Genomic DNA, 18373 nt, shown 5'->3' on the forward strand with positions numbered 1-18373 from the left:
TTTTTTTTATGTGATTTCTTCAAATAGATCTTGAACTTATATGAACAGCACTCTGGCACTAAGCAACTGCCGCTATCGAGGTTAGTTAGGGAAGACCTTCAGGTACAATGCAGTTTCTGAAGTACTGTATTACAGCTTCATATACAATCACAGGCCGCAGGTTTTATCTGTTCACTACACAGTGCTGATGATAAAGGTGATATCTAAAGAGAAATGTGTAACTCAATTTTGGTTCAACAGAACCATTTCAGGTATTATCATTCATTCAGAGTGAACAAATTAAATTGTTCTCATATGTACATATGTATTTTTTAGTCAAAGCTGCAGTCGTGAATTGCCAGTGTCCGGTAGTGTTGAGTGGGAATTTAAACCCTGGCTATTAATATCCGTACTGCTTCCTATAGTTGTCCACACACCACCATGGCAACCCCATAAACAGAGAGTTGTGGGGAGCAGCCTGGGTTTCCTCTTGCTGAAAAAGAATCAGAGGCATCTGTTGTCCTGATGGGATGCCAAAGCTTCTATCCACACTTGGAGGTTTTTTACTGCAGGCTTTTTATTATAACGCAAATCCTGTCAGCGTTCTATCAATCATTCGATAGCAGAACGTGAGCTTTATCTCAGGCTCATTGCTGCAGTAAAAACCCACTGATCCTAACACAGCTGAAATTAAGTTATATTCAAGTAGCAGATTGTCGAAAACATTTTTAGAGACGGAAGGCCCATAATTAGGCATGGGGGCCACCAAACTCAGAACAAGCAATCACTACAATTTAAAGCCAAAATTTGTATGTAAACTTGTAATTGCTTTGTTCAAATTCTTTAAATGCATTATTATTATTATTATTATTATTATTATTATTAGCAATATTGTGATTCAGCTCCAGTTGGCAATTTTTTAGCTAGGTATTTTTTAAGCATTTACACTAGTACGCCCTCTCATGTTGTAATATGGCAGACATGATGTATCTCCTTTTATCTTATAACTCGTCATACATTTAGTCTGAAACCTGCTGTTACACTCTGATGGTGAGCACAACATGTGGGTTCGCTAAGTGAGCACACCACTCAGTCACTGAATGCTGCCTGTGCCAGGGTTATCTCATAAGAAAACATTCTTTTTTTTGCAGCTAGTCTGTCTTCAAACAGTAGCCTCATCCGCTAGCTTGCTAAAAGAAAATCGTTAAGAAAAGCATGTTTGATGGAGGACATCTGTGTGTAAACCCTCACATAATCCTTGGGTTTTAGACACATGTCTAAAAAAGCTTCAGAAAACTTTGTTATAACTGTACCCTAGTTCTCTGTTAGATTACACTATATAGCTATATAGATACCTGACCATCACTCCTATGCATGGGCTGTTCCCCAAACGATGCTACAAACTTACATTTACATTTAGGCATTTTGCAGACGCTCTTATCCAGAGCGACTTACAAAAAGTGCTTTAAAGTTTACATCATTGGATACATACTTACACTGGGTGAAACTTGGAAGCACAAATGTCTAGGTTGTCGTTATATGCCCAAAAATGTCTTACCTCCCCAGGTACTACAAGGCTTAAATCTTTTTCAGCATTACAGTGCTTCTGTGCACACTGTAAGTACTGTAAGGTCCCTAAAGACTTGGTTTGCCAAGGATAGGTAAAATAACTTGAGTGACCTACACAGAGCCGTGACCTCAACCTCTCTGAGTACGTTTGGAATAAACTGGGACTCCACCTGCTCACCAGGCTTTCTTATTTAATAACAGCCCAAAACTGAATAGAGGACCTTGTGGCGTAAAGAACCGGTAAACATTTTGTACAGACGTTTGAATTTCTACATTCTAGAACAATACTGGTGATTTTCAAACTATGAATTAAGACACATGGGATTAGGTAATTAAGTAACAACAATAATCGTTTGCTATTGTAAAACATGAAGGTCAGCCTTTCTGGAATAGTTCTTGCAAGAACAGTATTGTCAAGTGCATTTGCAAAACCCATTAAGCACCATGATGAAAATGGCTCTCATGAAGGCCTTCTCAGGTAAGCAAGACCAAAACTGACCTCTGCTGCAGAGGAGATGATTATTTAGAGTTCCCAGCCTCAGAAATCACCCCAGATTCAAGACATTATGGAGCATATGGCTTTACAGAGCATAAGTAGCAGACACCTCTCACTATCAAAGATGTGTTTAAAGGGGATTATTGCATTGAGATACCTTTAGAATTGCTTTACAATGTAGAAATAAATAAAAATCAGGAGCGACCATGGAGTTAGAAGCTGTGTCCAAACATTTGACTGGTGGTGGACGTCATGTCTAATTGCCTCTATAGAACACCACAGGAGGGTGTGTTCCATATTGGGATACATCACTTGTGTAATGAGAAAACCAGGGTTACACTCAGTGGTTATAGTAAATTTCAGCTTGCAGATTCTACACACTACTTTCTATGACTATACCAGATCCACATGGCAAAATCCGTCTAATTGTTGTCTGGGAAATGTTTAGCAATGTTCAACTTTATGCAGCTGCAGCAGCCATGTTGTATGCTGTGAAGTGCTTTTACTTGCCAGTGGAGCTGGTGGCAGAAATGTTATAGTGGTACTCATAATGTTCCCAAAACCCATATATAGATGATAGGTTTAATCAAAACTTATAGTTACAGAACCATACATTACTTTTCAGTGGGTATTTCTTTGGCGAAAACAAACATACCAGAAAAACAACATTAATGTCCTAGTTCAACATCATCCTGTCTCACCAGAGAGAGACACCAGTTCAGTAAGGTAGCCTTAAGGCTCAGCCAAATAAGGAGTTGTTCAAGACTGCAACACAATCAAGGAGATCTGTATTCATAAACAGAGCAGCCACCCATAAACGGCTCACATGCAGTAAAGATGGCTCTTGCGTTTGATGACTCTTGGTTTATTGTGTTGAAACTTGGCCTCCAGTTGGCGAGTATATGATAAACCAGCTACAGGGAGTTTTCCATCATTCAATTCAATTAGACGCACAAGGACGGTTAAAGATGAATGCCGAGTTAAATGTCTTATGTGGTTGCTCCAGGAGACGAGGAAACCACATCTAAGATCATGCGGGAATGTAGAATAGGTAAAAACATGAGCACTGATCTTGGGTGCTATGTGATACTGGCGTTCTGTTACTGAAGCATGTAGCCTTTGAAAGAGGAGCTCGTGCTTCACTCCAGGTGAGCCATCACTCGCCAGTTCTGAATCAAAATCGGTGTCGGAGCCGTGTGAGTGGTTGACACCTTCGAGCTTGCACTGAACAGCTGAGATGGCAAGCTGATGTGTTTGCTTGATCTTCTCTGTAGGCCAAATCTCTGACTCGTGTTGTCATATCTTTGATATGGCAAAAGATGCGTGAGTGATGTTCCTGTCAGATCTACAGAGATGTCTGTCTGAGAGAGAGAGAGACGAGAGAAGTCTTGAGTAGACGGCTAGAGTGGCACACGGAGTGAAGGGTAAAGTAAGAGAGTGAGTGGATGACTAGCTAGATAAATTGGGAGAGAGAGAGAGGGAAGGAGAGAGAAAGAGAGAGAGAGAGGGGGAACATGCTGTAGTGCAGTACCTCAGACCTTCAGTTTGCTGTATGATCTCACTCTGAGAGGTGGGGCATCCTGACATCCACCTCACACTGACTGACACACATAAAAGGGATTTCGACACAGGCACTGACTGCCAATCAGTGTTGCTGTGTCTAGATACAGAGGAACAGCTGATTCTTGCAGTTGTGCAGCTGCTGCTCCTCCTAGTCTGTGTTCGGGGTACAGAGTGAAAGACAAGAAGAACAAAAAGAGGAACAGGAAAACAAGAAGAACGAAGTAGAGCCATGCCGCAGAACGTGCTGCTGGAAGGGCCTGCCCCATGGGGATTTAGACTTTGTGGTGGCAAAGATTTCAACCAACCTCTAACCATCAGCAGGGTGAGTGATAATAAGCAGACACTTTGCTGCAGTCTGGGCTTCATCACACAGTCCAGGAGGGGTTGAGGGGCTTACAGAGATAGGAATGTGTTAGATGTGCTGAGCAGCAGAGGCACAGGCAGGAGAAACCTCTGGGTTGCACTGAAAAACAATACAGCTTTGTTCCAGACAGAGCGCGACTGAGGATTGGGGAGTATGTACTGTACTGTACATATGGAGTACAAAGTAGATCTGAACCGCATGAAGTGTGTTCGGAAGTGTCTGTATTCATGTAGTGCAGTACACCATCACCGTTTTGCAAAATTATATTCAACAATTCATTCTGTGAAGAAAAAGGATCACATAATAGTGTTTCATCGGTGAAAACTAATATAGTGTAAAGGAAAATTTTAAATAGTCAAGCAGCAAGGAGAAATTAAATTAAATAGAATGAATGGTGAGATTATACAGAACAAAATTTTACTAGTTTTTTTTTTTAGCAAAATATGGACAACAAAGATACGTCAATTAATCATAATCTTTAAGTTATGACCATAATCATTTTAAAGCTTTCTATCCCTCTATATTTTACATATGATACATTTACAGTACGTATTATATAATGAATCGGTGAATGATTGCTTTTGTGTGTGTGTGTGTGTGTGTGTGTGTGTGTGTGTGTGTGAATATAAGATTGTCTGGGTTTTATAACATTCATTATCCTGGAAATGCATGAATTGTCCACCCTCACAGTCCTGCTAAATATAGGGTATCACTGCACCAGACTAATGCTCGAATGTGTTCTCTCTATGATAAAAAAAAAAATAATAATGCAGCCTTCACAAGGCCAAAACTGCCAGATATTCCTGTCCTAGCAATGTGGCTATATTTCGTTCATACCAGGATATTAAATCATGCCCGCACACCCAAACACAAATGCATGTACACAATTTGGCTCCAAAGGGCTTCTCCACACCTGTTGCTCGTGACTCGTTGGTCCCTCAAGCCCACAGCTCCTTAGCCATCTGCTGAAGGAGGAAATGTATGAAAGGTGGAAGGTTAACCAAGTGGTCGTAGATAAAGTTACCCCGGGTAAAAAATACACTTTGTCCTTCAGTGTTAGTTTGTTTAGTTGGGGGATTTCGAGTTATTCCTGAGGAACCCCATATAGCTCCGAGTCTGTATAGCAGTCCTGCTGCTGTGTAATCTCTCTAGTCGACGGATAAGATGATACGTCCACCTTGTTTTACATTAGTGTAGGGCTCCAATTCATATTGAAACACGTTACTTGGCTAATGTTACTACAGGCTATTAATACTGACATTAGGTATCTTTGATGAGTAGGGAAATCCACATGCAGTCTCTTCCACTGCTATGGACTACTATACTAAGTGAAGAGTAATAATCAATAATAATAATAAATTTTTTTAATTATTATTATTTGCTTTCTCTTTTCTATAATCAGCCAGATGGTAACTTCCCGTAACAAATGATCAAATTGAGGCTGATGAGGCTGTTTGAGGCTGTGTATGCCTGTTGTTCGGATGATAGAGCTTTATTATCGAAGATAGCTGCACTTCAGTGGAATGCATTCATAATTCAACAAACATATTTCAGACTTGTTCTGTTAAAACCTTCATTTTGTGTGACAGCTGGTGATTTTTTTTACCTACTACACAATGCACCATTCACAGACTTTGATGTACAAACAGTGTATGAAAACTGACTGTATAATGAAAAGCATAATGAAAAGTGACTGTGCAGGCATGAGACCTGGTTTTCTCTCATTCTCCTTGTTCAAGTTTAGTTGCATTTCACCGCTTTTAAAGTATGGCTAGGGAATTCTAATTACAGTATAGGTCTGAATAAATATAAGCACTGAACAGTCGTCCAGTTGTGATTTTTCACAAACGTTTTTTTTTTATAATAATGAAATCGCTCCAGCATTCCAGAGAAAATCATCAGGCAATCAGATTATTCTTTTATATAAAAACAGAAACAAAGAAAGAAAGCCTTGATTCAGGCTGTGTTTGCTTGGACAGACATTTTCAGCAGACAGAATGGGTGATGTCATATTTTTAGTCTTATGCTTTTTCTTGCAGAATTTACTTACAAAAGTGGAAAATCAGATTCAATATAAACAGTATTTGAAATGATTGCATATTGAGTGAGAACTTTAAGTGGCTGTCTTACCATAAGCGAAGATATTATTCTGTAATACAAACAAAAGTTTAATTCAAACTGCTGTGTTATTTCCTCTCACCAAATACACCAAAAAGCAAACTGGATACGTGAGTGGTTTTTAACACTGATGCCTGTGTGATGACATCATGGCAACCTTCAGCTGTGAGTAGGAGGCTGTGTTTCTGCTGGTTTCTCCCTATATCGGCCCATATAAATTAAATAAAGTGAAAGGAATGTCCGAGAATGGAATAGAAAATATATAAATAAAAATAAAAAAAGAAAAAGACAACCATTAGTCCATGACCATTTTCTTTTCTTGTTTTGCCTTTTATGATATCATGCATTGGCTCCATCATGATGATCATGATGTATGGTTTAAAATCCAGCATTTTATAACATATGTCTCTTACTCTGGACTTTTGTCTTGTATTTCTTATATCCTCTGAAATCTGGACACAGACAACAGGTGTTTTCTACAACTGAAATTATTTATCTGCAATTCCGCTTGCACAATAGTGCCATGTGTGTGCAATAAACTAGAGTTTGTAACAATACAGCGTTTAGACAACAGCCTACCTCTAATACAGCAAAGGCACTGCTTGTCATAGTCTGTCACATCAAAATCTCTGCTCTGGTCAGCACATGATGGTCATTTGTAACTCAGGCTATTTAATAGAGAATTAAAAACACAAGTGTAAGTATAGCCTTGTTTTTATTTCATGCTAATAGCATAGCCAAAAAAATCTGGAGGTCAAAATGCATAGCTCAAAAATTTATGACATTAATACCAAGAACATGAAACTAAACCCTCTCATCTTTAATAGTTTCCATGGCATGATTTAAAGCCCTCTGGGGAAAAGGCACAGTGCTGAAAGATGATGGCGAATAGGATCTTATCAGTTCAAATTAGTTATAGCCTCAGGTAGAAGACCAAATCATCAGGCAAATGAGATAAATGTCTGTAGAGGAGAGAAAAATAACTGGAAAATGAATTGGTCAGGAATAAGAAGAGTGAAGGATGAGACAAGTAAAGAATGATGTCAGAAAGCAAAAACAGATCTAGTGGAGAGCAGTGAATGCCACAGAGGTTAGATCAGTGAGCCACCAACGGGCCGAGCTTTAGCCCCTCTCCGGGTGATACTACACTTCAATTGACAGATGCACTTCACTATTTATAGACGACTTTCAGCATGGAAGAGTCAAGTGATAACTATAAAATATCATCCTGTTTATGAGTTGCTTTATAGAAACACAACATAATTATGGGTTTTTCCCAAGAATATTACCTATACAATCATTTTGTAATTTTACTCCCTTTGATTACACCATTAATTAATTTTTTAGGTGACTCCGGGCAGTAAGGCTGCGCTGGTCAACCTGTGTCCAGGAGACGTCATCCTGGCTATTGAAGGAGTCCCAACAGAGGGAATGACTCACGCTGAGGCTCAGAACAGGATTAAAGACTCCAGTAATCAGCTTTGCCTTAAAATAGAGAGGTGAGAGTGATGAAGGAGTTACATTATTAAAGATTCCATTTTTAGAGATAGCCCTAACACTTTAAATCAGAGCTAAACTACAGGTTTGTACCATGTTACAATCTGTATGTTTCATTTCATTATTGCATACCTCTCGTAATGTAAAAAAAAAAAATCATGAAGGTTGATTGGCTGTGGTAAAGCCAGGTCTTGTTTTTGACGCTTGCTTATACAGGTTGTAACCTAGATTCTAACCCTAATCTCTTCCAAACTGATATTATTGTTTTATATGGCATATATATATATTTTTAATTATCAGACTGGATGTATTCTCTATGTCTTACAGGCCTCAAACTAAACTCTGGTCTCCACAAGTCATGGAAGAGGGCAAAGCACATCCATTCAAAGTCAATCTGGAAGCAGAGCAACAAGTAAGACTAACAATGAAAGCAGCAGAGAGACAAAAGGAACAGCCATGCTTTTGCTGATCTTACATAAATATAACACACTTTTCTTCTGTGTATTTCTTTTTGAATGATTAAATGCATGAGAAATACTAAAGAGATTGGCTGCCATCACTCTGGTTTATAGCAAGAAAGAGAGCAGTTTTTATTAAACAAGCAGTGTACGGTAGGCTTACTCTTGGCTGATCAGACCTGCAATAAAGTCTTAACTCTCTACAGTCTGTTTCTAGGCTTGTGCTGTGCCACATGCTTTTTCTATCAATTTCTCTTTATAACCACTAATTTCCACACTTTTATCACTTCTACAGGAATTCAGATTCTCTATTTCTTCAATCATTTTGGCATATTCCTTTTGATTTTTTTGAAAATCGTTTTATGATTAAATCATGTTAGGTCATTAGACACTGGTGAAATAAATCTAACTTTTAGACTGTCACAGCTGCAGCGTCAATATCTTTCACCTCAGAATAATGGAATCCAGACTTAGATCAGTGTGCACAGTGTATCAAACATATATGGATATACAAATACATATTTAGAATTTCAGTCTAGTTAATAGCTAAGGCTAACTTCATATCAGCAATTTCAGTTATGGGAAAAAAGAAAGTACACCCTCCTTCAGGTCTATGTTTTTATTTATTAGGGCCTTCATTAATCCTGGTGTCAAAATGAGGCTAAAGGTTCCCTCTTTCTTACATCACAGAATCCTCAATAATTATTTTAAACATGAATTTTCCAAGCCCCATAAGCAAACCTGCACTGGCCACATTTCAGCAAACGGCCATGATACAGTATTAAACTTGGTAACAAAATGGATTTATTAAACCAGGATTCTGAAAATATTCATATCTCAAATAACTTAAAATGCAACCTAATACAAGACCTAATTTGATGTGGCAAGTCACATATTGGTTTACTTTTTGAGATAGAAGCAAATCCATATTGAAATCTGTTTTGTTGTTGTTGTTATCCGTTTTATTTATTTGTTTATTTATTTTAATAAAAGTTGCTATTCTATAGGACTACACAATTATTCTTTAGAACCTGATGAGGAAAACTTGTGAAGGATGTGCCTTCTGTTTTCCATCACTGTATTTCTTGCTGCTATAAAACTGTTATAAGCTACACAACTGTTTTTAGGTAGTAGTAGTATAGTTTAGTATTTAGTATAGTTAGGTAATAATAATCCAAACTTCATTAACAATGTTTGGATCCGCTGTGGTTCTGACCAGGAATAAACAGTTACTGAAGAGGAAAGAACAAATGAATAAATTAATTAATGAACAAATTAAGAAAAAGTGTGTACAGAATGAATGAGGTGATGAAAGCAATGTTAGTTCAGAAGTTGCTATGCTACAATGAGATTAAAATGCAAACATGATTGTGACTTGCTGCCTAAATTATAACTTATGGAAGAAAACCATGCACTGAGTTGTGATTGTGTTTGTGTAATGCTTCAGCATGTAGTGTGTCTATGTGTCCAAACATACAGGAGTTTAGGCCAATAGGCACAGGCCATAACAGAAGAGCACAGCCATTTGTGGCTGCCGCCAACCTGGATGACAACAGGCAGGTGGTCAGCTCTTCTTACAACAGTCCCATAGGCCTGTACTCTGAGGGCAACATCCAGGATGCACTGCATGGACAAATCCGTGGCCTGGTGCATGACAGGCCCAATGGGTGAGTGAAAATCTGAACATCAGCAGCTCCAGAAACAACCTTGCTAATATTTCTTCATCCTGGTATAACCTGCTTGAACTCTAACACATGTCTGTGTTATAACACATTTTCTGTTGGACCAGAAGTTCTCCTAAGTCATGCTAGATTGCTGTGGTCCATCTAATTCAGGTTTCCAGCAAGTAAGCATTTAATCAAAATTATGCTGGGGAGAAAAATAATTGATTAATTCTATTTCAACCCAAAGGTACAGTTTTTGGTTAGACATTTTTAACAAAATCAGCAAAGTCAGAAATTGGACTGGATATCTTTATGTATGAAAGGTCAGACTTAGGAGGACTTCTGCTTTCTTCCTATCATCACTGGCTCTCTAAACTCTCCTTCCTCCTTTCTTATGTCTTACAGGACCTTGGCTATTTTGAACACCAGTTTAATGTCAGGCCAAAGCCCTTCATACCTGGGGGTCAGCGCAGGTTGTTAGACTAATTCTAGATTACAACATTCTCCTGGTTTTGTGATGAGAAACAACATAAAATTTAAATCTTTTATTAAATTGTTACCCATTAATATCTGTCAAATTCAGACATTGCATTCTACTGAACAGCATATTTTCCTGTAGAACTTCAGATCTTTATTTGGACTTTTTTCTAACCTGCTTTTTCTCCCCTTATCTCTTGTCCTTTTGGTCCTTCTCAAACCTCTTCTCCTTGCTGTCCCATTATTTTCACCATGGCTTTCTAAAACCCAAACTGTCCAACATCAGAGATAACACATCCCAGAGGGTGACACCGAATGTAGTGCAGGGAACTGCACCAGTTACTAATCGCAGTCAGGCTGAAGCCCTGGCACGTACCACTCAGTATAACTCCCCCATTAACATGTATTCAGATGCCAGTCTATCAGAAGCTCTACAGCACACTCAGTTATCTGCTGTAGCTGATAAACCAGCAACCAGGTAACCCATGCTTGGTTAAACTTCCCATTACCTCTTAACCAACTTACATGTACAATAAACACAACAATGATAATATAAAAATTGTGTGCCTTTTCTACTATGTGTTTTGGGAAACTAGCATGTAGTTATTAGTTTTCAAAGTATGTATTATTTGTAAAGCTTACACTGCAGCCCTACAATGAAAATTAGTGAGCTTGTGTCTTTTTTTCCAGCAGAAAACCCCTCAAGTCTATTGAGGACTCTGATGTGTACCGAATGTTGCAAGAGGACCATGAAACTGCTCATGCACCTCGCCAGTCCGGCTCCTTCAAGGCCCTGCAGGACTACATAGATAGTGATGGTCAGTTAACAGAACATGCATGAGGGATGCAAAATGTACAGTTTCTCATATGTAAAATCCTGCTCCTATTCCACTTCTAGCATGCACAAATTGTGCAGCATTGTTGTCATAAAGCTCTAGAATTCCTGAGTAAAACCTGAGCTTGGGTTACTGCCTGTGTAGAGCTTTGTGTGTTCCCCTTATCCTTGTGTTGGATTCCACTAATTGTCCAATACTATGCTATTAGGTGGATTGGCTGCTCTATGTTGCCTATGAATGTGTGTCCCAGCCATCTGGTGTAAAATCCTGCCTCTTTTCCGACATTACTGTGATCACAGTTAATATAGGACAAAGGACTCATTAAACAACAACAGAAATGTACTGGTATGCATTTAAACTACTTTAAGAACATATATTGACTTAAATATGTTTCACAAATATCCCCAAATTAATGTTAGGGAGCATCCTTTTAGTCTTTATAATTTATAGGAAACATTTCTGTTGAATGGTGAAATTCTTCTTATAATCTTCTTTGTTGGGGTATTTGTCCAATTATGTCCAAAACCTCCAGTTCACTTATATTTGAGGATTTTTGAGATGCCACTGCCCTCTTTAAATCCCACCACAGATTTTCAATAAGATTTTCTCAACCTTTCGCTGACTTTGAGGTGTGCTTGGAGAGGCCAATCATCACCAAGGTTGAATTTTTCAACAGATGGCATCACATTTCTGTTTAAAATGGCACACTATTCTGGGAATCCGTGGTGACATTTATTCTGACGAGATTGCCAATTCCTGTGGCAGAAAAAAAAACCCTCATAGCGAAAATGGTATTCCTCTAGGCATGAGCCTGGCTTTCTTCAGATATATTGCTAGTTCATGTTTCCAAACAGTTCCAGTTTAGTTTAATCAGTTCACAGAACTGTCTTGCAAAACTCTGCAGGCCTATGCAAAGTTCTTTATCACTCAACTAATAAAAACATCTTCTAAAGCAGAATTTAGACATTTAAAAAAAAAAGTTGAAATGGTAAATCCTTACAATCCTTGGTGGAGTCTAAAAGTTTCAATTGATTCAAAAGTTTTAAACTTGATCTAAGAGCACATCATTCATAACAACTTATTGGAATTTTTGGCAGGTACAAAGCCTATAGTAACCAGAAGTGTCAAAGCTCCAGTGACGAAGCCCCAAGCAGGCCCCGCCACACTACAGAAACTGCCTCTGTGTGACAAATGTGGCAATGGCATAGTGTAAGTCCAGCCTCAAATATTTCTGTATGAATCCATTGTATAACATCCATTCTCTCCACAGTACAGAAACCTTTTGAAATGTAAATTTCAACAGTAACTTATATGCTTTTTGACAGAGGTACTGTGGTCAAAGCCCGCGACAAGTTCCGGCACCCTGCCTGCTTTGTATGCTCTGACTGCGGTTTAAACCTGAAGCAGAAAGGATACTTCTTTGTGGAGGGACAGCTGTATTGTGAGAATCATGCTCGAACCCGAATGAGACCTCCAGAGGGACATGACCTGGTCACCGTGTACCCTAATGCTTAAAAGACACCACTGCTCCAGTCTTCACTGCCTATTGGTCCTGCAATCCATTGAAGCATGTAGGAATGTTTGCTTCTTGTTGAAACTTGGTCTGGCATGTCTGCTCTGAGGGAAATATTTATGTTTTGTTACTAGATGGGACTCTTTTACGCCAAAGAGAACCCTTGCTTGAGAGTTTCAGTGCCTTAGATAGGCACAAAATGAGAGAGAGCAAAAGATCGAACATACTTTAGCCTCATTTCTGTAGTGTTGAGTACAGAGTTAAGTACAGTAGTGTTGAGTTGTTGAGTTAGAATTGCAAAACCTATTCTTTCAGGTGTAACCTTTTGATTCTTTTAAAATGACATTGTTTTCCATCAAATATGCACATCATATTTATTTGTTTCAGATTTTTTACTTAACTAACTAAACTAACTCAGTTCTTAACATTGACAAATTAATGCAATTGCCAATGTAAGAAAAGCCAAAAAACTGCAATGTCTTGAAAAAAACTAAGTAAAAAGTTTTTTAAAAGGATAGACAATTTGTATACAGGTTAAGATAGTAGGGATATCAATAATATTAATTCTTTCAAAGACATTGCAATTTGTTTTTACCAATTCCTAGAAATCAATATACCTGTACACAGCAGAGGTCGGTGGCCGGCCCTCAAATAGGTTGTTTAGCTACTAGGCCTGCTGCACTACTTAGCTCTTTCCACAGGGTGGTATTTCAGCTTTAATATGTTGTAATTAAAAAACGTTTACAAAGTCACTCCTTTGGGTGTTTTTATTATAAAGTTATAGAAAGAGGATTCACTAAACACTAAACAGAAGGCAAGGCAACAGCTTCTGTTCTATCATGTTCTGAAAGTAAATCTTCTAAAACATTCAAAGTGTTAGATGTTCTACAGTCTGTTTGCAAATATGACCAAAGTGAGCATCATTGCCCTGCCAGGCTTTATTGCCTTATCTTCTGAACTGAGCCCATACTTCACAATATAAAAATGACAAAAAGATTAAAGAAAGTTGTAAGAAAAGGATGAAAAGGATGGTTTACTTTTGTCTACCTCCCCGGCTTTAACAGTCTTATATTCTACTTGCATCCATAAGAATTCTTCAGATTTCCAACATCAGAGGACTCAGATATTGCCACTTAATAAGCCATTACAGAGGGGACTTGATTGTAGTTTGTCGAGTTCACAAACCTGCAAATAAAACAGTGAAAATATCCATAATTTATTATCCTGCCTCAAAAAACATCATCTTAGAACAGAAGCCAGTGTGCCTCTATTCAATCTTTTGAATGTTACGGTGTCACAATGTCTGTAATGTGCCTCTGGTGCCTCTAGTTTTTTTAAATTAAGGATTAAGCAAACTTTATATATATAGTTCAGGTAGATATAAATTATATTATATCATAATTATATAATTATACTTAAATCAAATCTACTTGGACAGAATGAGTTGATTAATTTTGTACAACAGCATCCCTGACGCAGTAGCACAAATCAAAGGTTTTGTAGAATCTGCTCAATCTAATATTTATTTTAGAATAACTGTTGTAACAACTCATTCACAGGGCCTTGTGTGGCAGACGCTCCTCATTATCTATCTTATGAGTCTAATAAATGTTCAAAAATTTCAGAAGGCTTTATGCTTTCTCAGTAACAGTAGGTTTTGTTTTTGTTTGTGTGTTTGTTTAATTTAGGCTTATTAATTTCAAGATGAAGAAAATAGACAGGCTTGACTTACTTAATTATACGTTAATTATAGCTTGTTATTTTAAGCACAATGTGTCATTTTTTGTAAATGTAAAAGGTGTAGTCAGTAAATTGTTGCAGAATTAAAGAAATATCCAGTCACCAACTGAATTTACTCCAGTGATTAATATGATTTAGCTGCCGACAAGTTATTAACCCTAACTGATGCAGTGAACAGCTTCTTGTTTCTAAAATAATCACATATATGGTTGTAGAAAAGATCTTACCCTGTTTTTCAAAAGGATGAAATTATTGTCCTGCATCAAGAAAAGAAAGCAACTAAAAGGTTGCTGAAACGAATAAATGTGGGTTAAGAACTGTAAAACAAATTATTAATACCTGGAGGGATAGTGGGGGACCATCATAGTCCAGGAAGAAATGTTACCGGAAAATACTTAGCGAAATCAAATTGTAAAATAACAACATTGGATTTTATGGCTATGTCTAACAGCCATGAATTCTAGGAATTGGAACCTAACTGCTGCATAGCCTTAAGAAATCCACTTATCACTGAGGCTAATCAGAAAAAAAGGCTTCCCTTTACTAGGGAGCATAAAGAATGGACTGTGGAGCATGTGATCTGGTGAACTCAGATTTATCCTATTCCAGAGTGATGGGTACAGGGTAAGAAGAGAGGAAGATGACATAATGCACTCATCATGCCTAACATACAAGCCTGTGGGTGCAGTGTTATTAATATTATTATTAGTGTTTAGGTCTAGGTTCAGCAACATTGTGTGCTAAATACGAGGTCAGCTAATGACCTGAATATACTTGAATGACCAGGTTTTTCCATCAATAGATTTTTTTCTTCCCTGGTGGCACAGAAATATTCCAAGATGAAATATATTGCTACAGTATACGTATATTCATCACACTCAAGAAGAAAGAGTGAAAGAGTGGTTCAGGGAGCATGAGACATCATTTTCACACATGGATTGGCCACCTCAGAGCCCAGACCTTAACACCAGTGAGAATCTTTGGCATTTGTTGGTCAAGGCCTCAGGCATCGGTACCTACTCTACCATCATAAATACAAGATCTTAGAGAGAAATAAATGCAACGGAAGGATGAAAATAAATGTTGTGACCACAAAACCATGCCGCCCAAAAAAAAAAGTGCATCAGGGTAGTTTACTCAGTTTGTTTACATTTTATGGTACAGGTTAAATTTGTATTCTGCATATATTGTTTATATATTTTAATATATTCATTTTAGCAGCAGTCTTACTTGTTAACATTGAGAGAGATAATGCTTTTCACTGGAGTGCTCTTTGGACCAGGCGATGGGTGGAAGATTTTGATCCCCTTATTCGTGCTCACATCAGACTTTGGCTTCTTAATGATGTAGTGGTCTGTGGAATGGGACGGGTATGGATCGAATGTTCCTGCTTTCATTCCTCCAATCTTACATGTATAGAGAAAATAAATGAATCTATCAATATCAATTAAAAAGCAACGCATAAACCTTGCAAATAGCATGTCTTACCCTTTTGCTAGGAGACGTTGGTTTGAAAGGCACAGCAAAGTGTGTCTTTTTTTCCGCTGCAATGTTTGAAAGTGGCAGAGGTTTATTAAACTTGTAAGGATTGCTATCGAAACATTCCTTTGGATAAAGGTTCAAACGAAATGGCCCCCCTTTCATCTGAGATTTGTGAGCTGTCATCTCACGCTGGAAAACAGATTATCCCTCTTTCATTTCATTTTAACGCAGACGTATGGTGACTTGTTCTCAAAAAGCAACATTTTTTTATAATTGCATACCTTTAGCAGCTCTCTTACTCGATCATAGGGGTCAGAAGAATATAATTCCAATTTGGACAGTGTGACACCTGGAAAGCTATTGAACAGATGGGAATATAACTCAGTCTGAGTTCCAGTAACTGAATCGAAAGCACTGTCCTCAGGCTCGAGTATAGTGGAATTAAAAATAGTTAAGTGAACTCCACATGAGAGAAAATTCCCTAAGCAACTGCACTGAGTTTCAAGTCCCAGTTTTTTATTCTAAATCACATCCATGCAGTTATAAGATGAGTTAGAACAAAAAATGGTTTGTGTCTAAAATATTCTCGAAAGAAAACGTGTCATTTCAACAGGACATAGAATCAACACAAGATAAGTACACATACTGTAGAGTAGGGAACTTTATACTAGTTCACATACACAGAAAAGCTAGAATCATGCCAGCAGGAATAATGAAGTCCTTACTGACCCATATCCACTTCCTTTCTTGGGTGGACTGGTGTATATGTTCTTGCCTGGGGATTTGTATCTCATCTTTGGCATCTGTAGGGGACTCATAGCTTTAACAGGACCACCAAACGTTCCGTAGTAACTGCCAGTACCTGAGCTGCACATCATTGAAAAATACACATTAATGTATACACATAAGGCACAGAATCAATAAATTGTAGAAAACTGTGATTCCTACAGAATAGCACTGATTTGTACAAAACCGAAGCCGACAATTCAAGAGTTTAATTCTACTTTTTAATATTATGTGTTAGTATGAGAACATGGGCAGAGTGTGGTTTGTCCTCATTAAGATCATGACGATACCTTGGCTCGAGTTCTGTATTTGGGCCAGACTCCAGAGCTGTGAGGCCCATGATGGAATGGAAATTCTGAGTGTTGCTGCTTCTCTTTTCAGTAGAAAATGACCATTACATCATATTGCCCTCTATTGGCCTCACATTGATGTCACTATCATGAGCCCAAGTACTGTTAAGAGTAAACTTTTAATGAGTCTATTACCATGTGGTAATATGCACTTAAATGTTGAAGAACCCATTTTCCATTAACCTGTGCCGAAGGTGGCTGCTATAACTTTTTTAATCTAATAAAATGCCTCATGAAAATTGGAATGCAATGGGACCTTGTAAGCTACTTCAACTTAATAGCTACATTATCCATTTAAACCTCAAATCACTGTAAAAGGAATTTCAGATATAGGCCTTTTCTAAAGGAATAATTTTTTTTTTACACTTGGTGTTTTTCTTACGCTTTCTTTTCCCCGTTGTTGGGCAAAAATGCCTTTGTTAAGTTCTTCTTAGCCTGCTGAATCTGGTACTGCCTTTGGATTTTGATAAGGTCTGTCATTGCCTCGTTCTCAAAAATCCGCTTGAAACGAGTGTCAAAATAGCCAGCCTGGAGTGCTGATTTCTTCTTCGGGCCACTGACCAACATCTGCTTATTTTTATATGCAGCGTCATTAAAGGCACCTTTAAAAACATTATATATATATATATATATATATATATATATATATATATATATATATATATATATAAAACAATAATATATAAAGTTTAGGTTTGAGATTATAAGAAATATCACCAAATGTGGTTCAGTGTTATAGTATTTAGACCTACGCTGAGTTAAGGGGTTGTATTTGTCCCCTATGGAGATGTAGCTCATTTCCTGGAAAAGCCCAACTCGCTCCATATCAGACTTTGCATCTGGCATGTTTCCAAACTCCTGCAGGAATTTCCTGTACGAAAATGGCTATAATAGACTATAAATAGATAAATAAACATATTAAACATTGCAATTCACTTTTTTTTTTAAAACTCCAATTACACACCTAATGATGTATTTATTTATTTATTAGTTTATTTACAAAACCCTATGCTGAGACTGCCAAAAATAAATACATTCATTACATATTCCTACCTTTAATACCCACGAGTCTGGTTTCCCGGGTTTATCACTTGCTGCTTGTGTGAATTAGGATGTTGCATTAGTGTTTTCGTTGTTGTTGGAGTATTTGTGTACATTTGTCTCCTTGGCACCAGGTGTAAACTAACCGCTAACCATCTCCCTGAGCTGAGCCGTCACACTAGTCAGCTACTGGTAGTGCATGCGTTCTCTCTCTCTCTCTCTCTCTCTCTCACACACACACTCACACACACACATATACACACACACACACACACAGCAAGGGGAACACAATAACGACTACAAGGGGAACACAATAACGACAACAGCGACTTTAATCTGCTTTTTATTGTAGCATATGACAATAGGCTAATACACAGCTTTCATACACGTTAATCAGCCATACACCCCCGGGACTCTGTGTGTTGTAGTGACACAGGGGA

General features: G+C 37.9%; 2 protein-coding genes across 7 annotated transcripts; one reads left to right on the forward strand and one right to left on the reverse strand.

Moving 5' to 3' along the window:
* The first annotated feature begins 3626 nt into the window (after nt 1-3626).
* Nucleotides 3627-13286, forward strand: pdlim3b (PDZ and LIM domain 3b). Of its 4 annotated transcripts, none has more exons than XM_053505066.1 (8): nt 3627-3929; nt 7437-7588; nt 7914-7998; nt 10114-10181; nt 10472-10663; nt 10876-11003; nt 12119-12230; nt 12347-13286. In XM_053505066.1, exons 1-8 carry the CDS (start codon nt 3837-3839, stop codon nt 12534-12536), a joined length of 1020 nt encoding a protein of 339 aa, XP_053361041.1. In that variant the 5' UTR covers nt 3627-3836; the 3' UTR covers nt 12537-13286. The 4 variants fall into 4 exon arrangements, with proteins under 4 accessions (XP_053361041.1, XP_053361043.1, XP_053361044.1 ...); XM_053505068.1 differs by having other exon boundaries at nt 10879-11003; XM_053505069.1 differs by lacking the exons at nt 10114-10181; nt 10472-10663 and adding an exon at nt 9524-9711 and having other exon boundaries at nt 3631-3929.
* A 79-nt stretch (nt 13287-13365) lies between these two features.
* On the reverse strand, nt 13366-18080 carry c10h4orf47 (chromosome 10 C4orf47 homolog). Of its 3 annotated transcripts, none has more exons than XM_053505073.1 (8): nt 17946-18080; nt 17645-17763; nt 17275-17494; nt 16486-16623; nt 16038-16113; nt 15763-15945; nt 15505-15680; nt 13366-13719 (listed from the first exon to the last, which is right to left on the reverse strand). In XM_053505073.1, exons 2-8 carry the CDS (start codon nt 17736-17738, stop codon nt 13668-13670), a joined length of 939 nt encoding a protein of 312 aa, XP_053361048.1. In that variant the 5' UTR covers nt 17739-17763; nt 17946-18080; the 3' UTR covers nt 13366-13667. The 3 variants fall into 3 exon arrangements, with proteins under 3 accessions (XP_053361048.1, XP_053361047.1, XP_053361046.1); XM_053505072.1 differs by having other exon boundaries at nt 17645-17777; XM_053505071.1 differs by having other exon boundaries at nt 17645-17787.
* Nucleotides 18081-18373: the final 293 nt, after the last annotated feature.

The sequence above is a fragment of the Clarias gariepinus genome, chromosome 10 (assembly GCF_024256425.1).
Source record: "Clarias gariepinus isolate MV-2021 ecotype Netherlands chromosome 10, CGAR_prim_01v2, whole genome shotgun sequence".
NCBI classification, from domain to species: domain Eukaryota; kingdom Metazoa; phylum Chordata; class Actinopteri; order Siluriformes; family Clariidae; genus Clarias; species Clarias gariepinus.